Here is an 11,685-nt window from a genome sequence, read left to right on the forward strand (position 1 = left end):
CTCCTCGGCCATTTTTTCAAAAACAATGTTTTGTTTTTGAAAAAATGGCCGAGGAGTTCCGAATGTTTCTTGACTGGAGTCCATCTTACAGAATCATAAGATAAGATATGCCGCTTGTCTGTTTACAGGAAAGAAGGTTTGAACAGCTTTTAAAAGATCTTTAAAATGACTTAGAGGTGTATCTGTAAATTTGCTGAAACAAATTCAAATGCGTTATTATCACCAAATTGAAGGGTTACAGACCACTAATTATTTGAGGATGACTAAAACACTAGTGAAAACTGGCACAGAGACAACAGTCGGCAGAATATTTTTAATGGATTTCACCACCACCATTGATTTTATTAATAACATAACTCTAAAAAGTACTGATACAGTCAGTTTAATAAGTCAGTTGTTAGGGATTACACCATCTCAACGAAACAGTACAATAAACAAGTTGTTTAAATACAGAATGAATCATAACCAAGCCCTGAATCCTGTCGCAAAACAGCATTCCTGTCTTTGGTACGCTCTACCCTGGAATACAGTTTGATCGTCTGGGATCCATACATCCAGAGAGACATTGACAAGCTTGAGAAGGTCCAAAAACAGTCCGCTAGGTTTATCACGGGCGACTACACCACCAGGTCCCCTGGGTGTGTCACACAAATGCTTCGAGACCTGAAACTACCTTCACTCCAGGACCGAAGGAAAGCCAACAGACTGACAATGTTTTATAAGGTGGTCGGGGGGCTGGTGCCAGCCCTGTCATGCCAAGACTATTTAACGCCTGTCCGAGCAAATAAACGCAGAGTGAAAGCTAAGACTTTTGAGAATTGTGCCACTGATAACATTATTACAAATCAGACAATTAATCATTCTACATGCTTCAAAACTATTCAGTGTAAAATAAGTTATAACCAATCATTTTTCCCACGAACAATTATTGACTGGAATAAATTGAGTGATAGTGTTGTGCAAGCAAAGACAGTTGACGGCTTCAAATCAGCCGTATTCCATTTGGACTAACCCCTCTCTCCCGTTGCTTATATGCTGAAAGGCCCTGCAACATACCATCCAGATCCAGATCCATCCAGAGAAGCATACAACAAGCTGAATATTTATATTTACCGGTTGTTTTATGAAAATAGACTCTTTAACGGCTATCAGTTTAATTTTAATACAGTATACATGTAATGCATGTGTAAAATGATTTTACTTATACCTTCTACAGGTCACCAAGTCATACTGACGATGACGATAATGGTGAGGATGACGTCAGTGTGGAGTTGGAGTTTAGCGCCTGGCAGGCACTTCCAGATTCAATTCTCCTTCACATATTTTCATTCCTTGACATACCAACACTTGCTGCTGTTGCTGTAGTTTGCAAAGTGAGAAACCTTAAAATTGAAGGTTTACTTTACAATAGTTTTGTACAATTAAATTGTTAGGAATAACAATTTAAGACCTAGATCTATATATATATGATGAAATATGTTTTTTTGTGACTTTATGCCGATTGTTAAGTTTTCTAATCATGTTGATGCAAACAAACCATATGTCATTCATGTCTCTATATATGACATTAATATATTTTTTTTAATTCTTGTAGTCCTGGTGTAGAGTGTCCTACGATGAGACTTTATGGCGTGCCAAGCTGCATTTGGAGCTTGGCTCTTCATCTCAGCCACTGCGCCCAGGAAAAACATCATGGAAGGAAGAGGTGAAGCGGGTCAAATACCATGCCCCCCTTGTGTGGACAGAGACCCTCACCGAACATAACGATGAGGTCCTGCATGTCACATTCTCTCATGATGGCAAAATGTTCAGCACAACTTCAAAAGATGCTTCTTTAAAGGTAGTTATACAACCAATATTAATTGAGTACATATATGTTATCATAAACTGTAAATTGGTTCTAAAATTGAAAAATGCATGTGTTTAAAAATGAATTTTATTTAGCAACTTATGAGTTTGTATGTGTTTTTGTAGACAGTGTTTTAAAGCTTGCCCTTAATTCAACTGTATTTCCACAGTGACACTAACCGCTTTTAGGTTTTTTAAGCGCTTCTTTTCTGATTTACATTAATTTTTTTCACATTAAACGAACATTTTTGCTTCATTCAATAATATTGTTGTAGAAAAGACATTATGATTTTGTACAAATCGTTTTGGAATCATGCAGAACTGTCCATGTCATCCTCAAATTTGGGTTAAAAAATAGCACATGACAACGACGGGAGATAACACCGAAAGTAATAAACAAAACGAAAGAAAGTGGTTAAAAAACACTATTTATATGAACATTACATTTTAAAGAATATATTTGACTGAAAAATCTAGGGTGACAAAATGTTTAGTGGTTGTTTTTACAATAAATACTTCGTTACTTTATTTTTTAAGCTTCAACTTTGCGCACGTTTTTCTCGAAATCGAGGCTATCGGTTTCGGGCCAAAAGTCTCATGACGCGTCACAAATATTAACAACAAAGAACCTGAACCATATTATTTTTTATATTTCTTATTTAACTTACATGTATTTCAACCCCAAAATGCTTCACATTTGTTCCTGAATAATTATTGAACATTCTGTAAAAGTTTGTACGACATTTCGTGAGGAAGTTGTAGAATATATAGCACCCTAATTATAGGGAATGTAGCACTTTGTATAATAATATCATCTTTAGTCTTAAAACTCTGCTACCTGGAGAGGAATTTGTATAAGATTAGGGGCTTGTTTTCTGATCCTTATTTTAAACCTCAGATCTGTTTTAACGATGTAAAATATAATGAGAAAAAAAAAAGAAAAAAAGTTTAAACCAATGCTCAATGTCAGTCTTTATGAATTGCCCAGGTGTGGGAGATGGGTTACCCGACGTCCTTGAAATACAGCAGGAACTTTGCTGAGCAGCTAGGCTGGGATTTCACACAGTTCTCTGCTTTCAATGAATCGGACACATTGGTTCTTGTTTCCAGTGTGAAAACTGTTAGCATTATGGACCGGCGCGGGTACATGGCTGTTCTCTCCCTTATTGATGGTAAATGGTACAACATGGCATAAAGTATATTGATTTGCTTACTTACACACATTACTCTAACATTTTCATGTACTTGTTCCTTATACCTTATATAAAGATTATGTAAGACTCAAATCTATGGTCAGCCCTACAACAGTGGTCAATTTAATCCACAACCTTGGCCGTTCTCTGAAACGTCCCATCAACCATGGCTATAAATGACGTCACTAATCTTTATATGATGTCATCTTATAAACAAGATGAAGTACATGCTGTCAGACAAAGGCATCAGTTTATTAAAATAGGTAAAAGCCTCTATAAAAAATCAGGTCTGTTATTTTGGGATGAATACAATCTGATTTTAAGAAGAAAAACAACAACGAACAAACAAATTGTACAGGCCCATAGATGCTGAAATTATTAAGCTTGATGTATCCTATTTTCATTCTTTTTAGTTTTATGAGAAATAACATGGGAGCCCACATCGCTGCTGACTTCTTTTATATGGTACTGAATGAAATTTTGATGCCATTTGTGGGATTGGCCACAGTGGTTGGGCAGTCCATAAATCTGAGTCTTACAGATATATTAATGAACACAATGTTTCATCATTGGTGTATTCATGTGTTCTATAGTTGTTCATGATCCTAACAGATTTTCAGGCGTTTTAAATGTTTTTTTCAGACTTTGCGATCCTGCAGGTAGTGACAATGGACCCGTCACAACTGTTTGGAGCATGGATGGATGACAGCACGTTCCTGGGCGGCTCACTCCAGATAAGCCTCGACAGGTTCGCCACCACTGTACAGATAGAAGCTCATAAGGTCAGTTCCAGTAAAAGGAGTTAAATTGTTGTATTAAATGATATATAGAAATATTTTGTTTCAAGAAGATGACTCATTCAAATACATTTTTAAAATGTGGTCTATTATGTGAACATCACTGAACAATAAATGTCCAAGTAGTTTTGAATATGCACTATTATAAATCTATTGATATGAGAATAAAAACACAATTGACAGGCACACCCTCAGAATGTATGAATTAATATTTGTGTTAATAAGCTTTCTGTTTTTAAAGGAAAAATTGTTGAGGCATTGTCATTATCTTGGTGTCATTTCGGCATCAGCAGCATATTAAACTTAAATCTAAAAAAGTGTTCAAAAAGGTTCACATGAAACACATGGTACCAGTGACAATACAAATGGGCAGCAAGGTCCATAACTTTGATAATGTTGTTATGCCCCTATGTCGACTTAGGAAAACAGATGAGTGTTGGTATCTCATCATCTGGTATATACTTGCAGTACTTATTTTTGTGTGCATTCATGTTTTTGAAGAAAAAAATGTTACCGATAGTATAATATTTTAGAAATTTAAGATCAATATGATATAAATGTAATTTTGATTTTGAATTTGCTGGAGGAAGCATTTAATCATTTTTAAAAATACACAGAAAATTAGTTTAAAGCCTGCAAATCATTTTGATCATTCATAGTTTTGATTGTTGGAATACCCTATAATAAGAATCGTTTTTTTAAAGGGGCTGTCTCCATATGATAAAATAGCAAAAAAATATATTTTTTTTTCTAAAACTGACATAAACTTGGCATTGATGTGTACAATGCATTGAAACTTACTAACTGAAGTACCACATAGTTTACAATTTATTTAAGTTTAGCAGTTATTTCGTATTTTTCCATTAAAAAAGATTACTGGGTATGTCTACCAGGTAGAATTCATTCCTTATGCGTGATTGTCAAGTCTGTGTTATCACGTGATATTATTGAGGTAGGTGTATAGCTTAATTATGTCACCCTATTAACATAAGCCTTTGTAGGTCAGTGAGGTAAATGCTGGACTTCAATTTTGGCAACGCGGGTTCAAACCCGGTCTCTGACACAATTTTTTTTTTACATTTTGGTACTATTACCGAGGTAGGTGTATAGCTTAATTATGTCACCCAATTAGAGTAAGCTGTCGTAGCTCAGTAGATACGATGCTGGACTGCAATTTTGGCAACACAGGTTAGAACCCGGTCTCCGGCACAACTTTTTTTTTACATTTTGGTACTTTTTTTTACAATTATAATATCAAAGCATAACACATTCTATTAGATAATTGTCCTGAGATTCGTTACAGAAAAAAAATTTTGGTGCCAATCTGTGACACAGTCCCTTTAATAGCCATTTACAGAAATTACATAAAAAATGAAATTTCTCGAATAAATTGTATTCTAATTAGTAAATTAATATACAATTTCTATGCATTGCCATTGATGTATATTTTCTAACCATGTGTGTACTGATATTGTTCAAACAGGTAAAGGACACCCGGGGTTCTGGTAGCGAGTGGGAGGGGACTCCAGATGACTCATCTGGCATCCCACTGTTCAACTTCAGTAGTGAGACAGCCTCATTAATCAAGTTCCTGACTGTGTCCACTGTTGTTCCCTCACTGAACCAGTCTGAGGGAGCTGACATTGAAACCACTCACGAGAGTGAGCCTATGGTGTATGACACAGACAGTAGTCCCCTCATTTGCCTCACACAAAAAGAGGTTGAGGACACTGATGGGGACTCTATGAGTAGGAAAAACACTTCAATGTATTCCAGCTACAAAAAACAGTGCCATCATTTAAAACAAGCTAGTGCTTCATTAGATCGTGAAAATGTGAATCTCAAATGCAAACATGACAAAGAACAACTACATTGTGATTTGTGTAAGAAACATGATGCAGATAGCAATATGGACATAGAACAAGAAGGTTTGGACAAAAATGTATCAAGTGGTGCAGGTTTAAGTGATTGCAGAAAACATAAAGTCAAATATTGCTCAATTTGTGATAATGCAAGTAAAGAAAAATTAAAAAACCTAATATATGTGACTGGGGAGTTTGCTGTAGCTTTGCACCAGCTGGGTTTTAAAAACATTTCCCCACTCCATGGTGGAGGGTCCAGCTCTTCCTCCCAGCCTTTTGGGGAGGATGGAGAGCTGGGGGAGGACAGGGCTGGTTACGATATGGTGGTCAACTACAGCAACAATGATGTCCATTGGCTGGAGCAGCCCCACCCCGCAGACACACCTGACCACCTCATAGATCTGCATGGTCATGTTACTGGCCTTTGTCTTTCTGCTGATCATAGGTTGGTGAAGTGTGAAAATTCCTGTTTGATATGAAAGTTTGATAACAATTTTTTTGTAATATCTGGTGTGCTACATTTATACTATCTGATATTTATTGGATAAAAAGTCTTAAGGAAAAAGAATAATGCAATATCCTGTTGACCATTTTTCACAAACATAAATTTGTTCTAATCTGCTTATGTTGTGGTGCATATTAGTAAGGTTCAAAAGTTAATCGTGTTGTACCTTTCTGGTATTCTCAGACATGAGACGTGGACAAAGTTTCCATGACTTATTTCAGATACCTGTTCATCAACTGCCGGCCATGGGTGGGGACTGTTGACCTAGCTGATCCCTGGTTGACCCCTGAACTTTCCCCTAACATTGAGGTGCGCATCATTGATCTTGTGAGTCTGCTGGACCTTGGGGTGTTTTACAGAGGTCACCAGGGGTTCTCACCCTCCAATATGTGCTGTTTTGTCTTCCTCGATGTCAGTAAAGATTTTGTGTCAAGGTAAACTTGCCTTGATTTAAATTCCTACTTACACTGAAAACAAGCTTAAAATATGTTTTAAACGTTGATGTAAATACCATTTATGAATTATTTTTCTTATCTTAGTTATACATATAAAATATGTACTTATTTGACTTTAGATCAAGACAATCTTGCAAATGGTTGATATGTGTTTGGATTTATTTTGCTACGGTTATATAATAAAACAGTAACTTCATTAACCTTCTTTACCGGTAATCATTTTACTGCAAAATGGTTTTAGCTCATATAGTATGATTATATTAACATGACTTAATATTTTTGCGCTCATGTACATGTACTGGTATATTTCAACCAGATTGAACAGAACTGATTGTCACCTCTGAAAGTATTGTCATAATTTCACAGTAAATATATCTTTGGATCTTTTCGTACTGGTCATTGCGATTTAATAAAAAAGAACAGGGTTTCTTTAGCCAGGATCAAACCTTGATATTTCTGGACAAAATATTAGTAGGCCTGCACATTCACCACTTAATTAAATGTGAATAAACAATTATACTTACTTTTTAACTGATGATCAAATAATACTTCAAGAATAGAGGCAACAACCATTGCCTCTATGTCACAAAATTAACCGAGAATGGACTGCTCACTGAAACTGAAATCCTCCCGAATTCACCTAGTAATTTATTAATGCATACAGGTCAGGATCACGTTTATATTGACAGACAATGATATGGTAAAGACAACCCCACAAAGTATGTTTCAATCTGTATTGCAGCGGGAGTGAGGATGCAATGGGTTATGTATGGGACCGTCACTACCATAGCCTGCTTGGTACCCTGCCCCACACTGATGGTGTGGTCAACGCCACCGCCTTCAGTCCTATCAATCAGGAATACCTGGTTACCGCTAGCGATGACCACACCCTCAAGGTCTGGAGGTCACGGGCAGAGGTCAGGAGACTGGGAATACAAGTACCAGAAGAAATACATCGTAGGGATAACACAGAGTTAGATAAAGTCACTAATAAATCACCAGAAAATAGAAACATACCATTGGAAGTTAATGTTGTGCCAACACCAGTACCATAGGCATAGTTGACATTGTTGTTAATTGTTTCATGTTTGTAACAATGTTGTATTGTTGGGTGTATATTTGGCTAGAAGTTCTTTTTCAAAATTCAATCCAGATCTGATGATATGATGATAATGTTTATTTAGGTTGAATAAAGAACATAATTCATATGCATGCTTTTATTACTTTGAAGATCTTTGGTTTAGATTAAGTCATAATTGTGTTTCATTTGAAAGAGGCGGTTTGTTTGGGGTTTTTTTGTTCATGTAGCCACTGCTGATAAGGCGAGCTATAGGTTATTACTTTTGGTGTTTGTGGCTGCGTTGATTTGAGCAAAGCCTTGTGCAGATAATCCAATAACAAGAATATTTATTATACAATCATGATGAAATGGGAAAAAGTGTTTGTTGGCTGTGAAAATCTAGTTATGCACACTTCATGTTAAAGCATAGTAGCTTTATGTCCCGTGCAAACAATAACTTGCATATTTGTTATCCAATAATGATTAAGTTAGTGACAGTGTTTGAACGCAAAAGGTCTTGGCCAAATTTTATTGTGTGATAAATTGCCTTAATTTCCTTCAAAATTTTGCTCCTTTTTTACTTTTCTTCATTATGATTGATTTGACTATGATGGGCATTGCAAACAGGTGACTCATCCATTTCTGTGGATTTTTAGTTACCCAATAATTTTTATTTTTTTTAAGTTTGATGCTTGTACATGTTATTTGATTGTTATACTGTGTTATGTATTTTGCCAAAATGAAAGGCTCCTGTGATTTCGTATTATTTAAGGATATGTTCCATTTTGGTGTAATAAAAAAATTGTTATGGTTTTGAAATAAACATTCAATTTATAACCGGGACTTTTTACATAAAACAAGTAAGAAAAAGTGTCAGAGGAAGTATGGCAGTTTTATGCCAAACAGCAAATACATGAAGTTTTAGGACATGGGAGTATACTTTTCCCAGATCAACTAATACTACAATGTGCCTACATTTAATTATCTAAGTAAAACATGCCTGGTCAGTGGTGAGTTAGTTAAGCCATACGCGATAAGCCCGAGCCCTATTACTTGAGCAATGACAAGATTAATTTAAACAAGAGGGCCCTGAAGGCCCTGTATGGCTCACCTGATTCAATTCAAGTGTGAAATAAGTGTTTTCAGGGCGAGGGCAATTGTGACAAAACTCTTCCCTATCAGCCTTAGACCACAATTTTAAAGGATCATCTTCAGTTCAGCTACATTTAATCATATAAGTTAAAGTAAGATGGTGAATTGGTTATTTGGGCTTTACCGCATACCAATTCAGGTTATATGGTGCCAAACAGGACTAAAGATTTGGGTTTCACATCTCATTCACATCCAAATATAATCATGAGGTATGGAATCAAAACATTTATACCTGCTGGAATTAAAATATATATTACTTAGATCCTTCCTAGTGACCAAGTTTTATTTTTAATATCACAGATGATTTTTTTGAATATCACGGATGACCCAGTTGCAAACCTTACTTGCTGTAATAAGTACATTCTGACCAGGTTTCATATAGATAAAGTAGAAAATATTGCCTCAACAGTGTTTTAACAATGTTTTCTATGATTTGACTTCGTGACCTAGTTTTTGAACTCCGGTTACCCAGTTTCAAACTTGACATAGACTTCATAAACACAAACATTCTGACATAGTTTCATGGTGATAAAAGAGAGAATGTAACCTCTTCAGTGTTTACAAAGTTTTTCTATGATTTGACATAGTGGCCTGGTTTTGACCTCTGATTACCCAGTTTCAAACTCTACCAAAAGATTATCAAGAATAACATACTGATCAAGTGTCATGAACATATGGTCATAAATGTGACCTCTAGAGTGTTAACATGCTTTTCCTATTATTTGACCTGGTGACCTAGTTTTTGATCGCACATGACCCAGATTCGAACTTGGCCTAGACAAGATTTCCCTATGATTTGACCTAATGACCTAGTTTTTGACCACACATGACCCGGATTCAAACTTGACTAAGAGATTATCAATATAAACATTCTGACCAACTTTCATGAAGATACAGTTATAAATGTGACCTCTAGTGTTAACAAGCTTTTCCTTAAATTTGACCTGGTGACCTAGTTTTTGACCGCACATGACCCAGATTCGAACTTGACCTAGAGATCAATAATATTAACATTCTGACCAAGTTTCCTGAAAATACAGTCATAAATGTGACCTCTATAGTCTTAACAAGCTTTTCCTTAAATTTGACTTAATGACCTAGTTTTTGACCAGATATGACCCGGATTCAAACTTGACTTAGACATTATTAATATCAACATTCTGACCAACTTTCATGAAGATACAGTCATAAATGTGACCTCTAGAGTGTTAACAAGCTTTTCCTCCAATTTGACCTGTTGACCTAGTTTTTGACCACACATGACCCAGATTCGAACTTGACCTAGAGATCATTAATATTAACATTCTGACCAAGTTTCCTGAAAATACAGTCATAAATGTGACCTCTATAGTGTTAACAAGCTTTTCCTTTAATTTGACCTGGTGACCTAGTTTTTAACCCCAGATGACCCAATATCGAACTCGTCCAAGATTTTATTGAGGGTAACATTCTGACCAAGTTTCATTAAGAGTGTGCCAAAATTGTGACCTCTAGAGTGTTAACCGTCAAATTGTTGACGACGGACGACGACGACGGACACAGGGCGGTCATAATAGCTCACCTTGAGCACTTCGTCAAACTTTATCGCGGCAAATCATTAAAAGCAGAGGACATCGCAATAGCTCTAAAAAATATGACGAAAAAAATATTGGTGTAAAACCATCTCTGAAAAAGTTTAAGCCAATGAAAAACATTCATCGGATCATTCGGAGCTACTCGGCCATTTTTATCGAAAACAACCTCGGATGTATTTGGACGGTTTACATACTCAAAAAGAGGTATGTTTAAGTCCGATGCAAGTAGATCGCGTAGTAATTTTATTTAGCAGTTAAACTTTATGACTTAACTCTTGGAAATCTTAATTATGTTTGCAATAATATACTTCACTGACAATCATTTTAAACTTGGATCAATAAAAACAATTCTAAAACACAATGATATTATTCAAAAATTTACGAACTACTTCAACTGATATACCGGCTGGTTGAACAACAGTTACTATAAATGGTTGGAAGGGAAGTGTTTGTTGGACCACCAGTGTTGTTTGGACTGCTTGTTGGACAGAATGTGTGATGGACAACTAGTATTATTTGAATCACTGTTGGATAGACAGCTTTTGTTTTATCAGACAGCTATAATTAGTTGATTTACAAGTTCCTGGATCTCTAGTTCCTGGCAGATAAATATTCCCTGTATAGAAGGAAACAAAAAAGCTCTTTTGCTAACTGTAACAATGACATGGTTGGTGAATTGGTATCAGACAATTTGCAGCCAAGACAACACAGTGAAGTGATAGCCGATTCTTTAAACTCTAAATGGCAAATAAACTTACCGAAAATAGTTGATTTTTTTATGTCACTTGTCTATTATAACATGTATTTACAAAGTATAAAGAGTGATTAATGAAGTGAACTTGTCAGATAAAGCAAAAACAAATGTGCACACACTTACATATTGACTTGACATTAAAATAGAAAATCATAGAGAATACATCATCTAAGCTTTTGCTTTTCTGTGTTTTTTTTCCCGACCAAAAAATAAAATTCCAGAAATGTAATTTTATTTTTATATCCTCCTCCTCTGACACTTAACAACTCTGGCCGTTCGTAAAACATATATATAATTAAAAAAAAGACCTTATTGACTTAAACCATCGATGTACGGACATGAAAATCAATATAGTTCATTTACTGATCATGACCAGCCTGCTTACCAAGTTTTGAGGTCCCAGGTCCCTGAGTGTTCTTCAGTTATTAATTGGGAATAGATCTTCAGTGCAAAATCAACACATGATCGTGACCCGATACACACAC

General features: G+C 35.7%; 1 protein-coding gene across 1 annotated transcript; it reads left to right on the top strand.

Annotated features, from left to right (window-relative positions):
- Positions 1-3: 3 nt before the first annotated feature.
- On the top strand, positions 4-8,557 carry LOC128228803 (F-box/WD repeat-containing protein 5-like). The gene is made up of 8 exons (XM_052940306.1): positions 4-136; positions 1,217-1,373; positions 1,595-1,840; positions 2,837-3,020; positions 3,684-3,823; positions 5,322-6,145; positions 6,427-6,639; positions 7,403-8,557. Exons 1-8 carry the CDS (start codon positions 108-110, stop codon positions 7,713-7,715), a joined length of 2,106 nt encoding a protein of 701 aa, XP_052796266.1. The 5' UTR covers positions 4-107; the 3' UTR covers positions 7,716-8,557.
- Positions 8,558-11,685: the final 3,128 nt, after the last annotated feature.

The sequence above is a fragment of the Mya arenaria genome, chromosome 3 (assembly GCF_026914265.1).
Source record: "Mya arenaria isolate MELC-2E11 chromosome 3, ASM2691426v1".
Classification (NCBI taxonomy): domain Eukaryota; kingdom Metazoa; phylum Mollusca; class Bivalvia; order Myida; family Myidae; genus Mya; species Mya arenaria.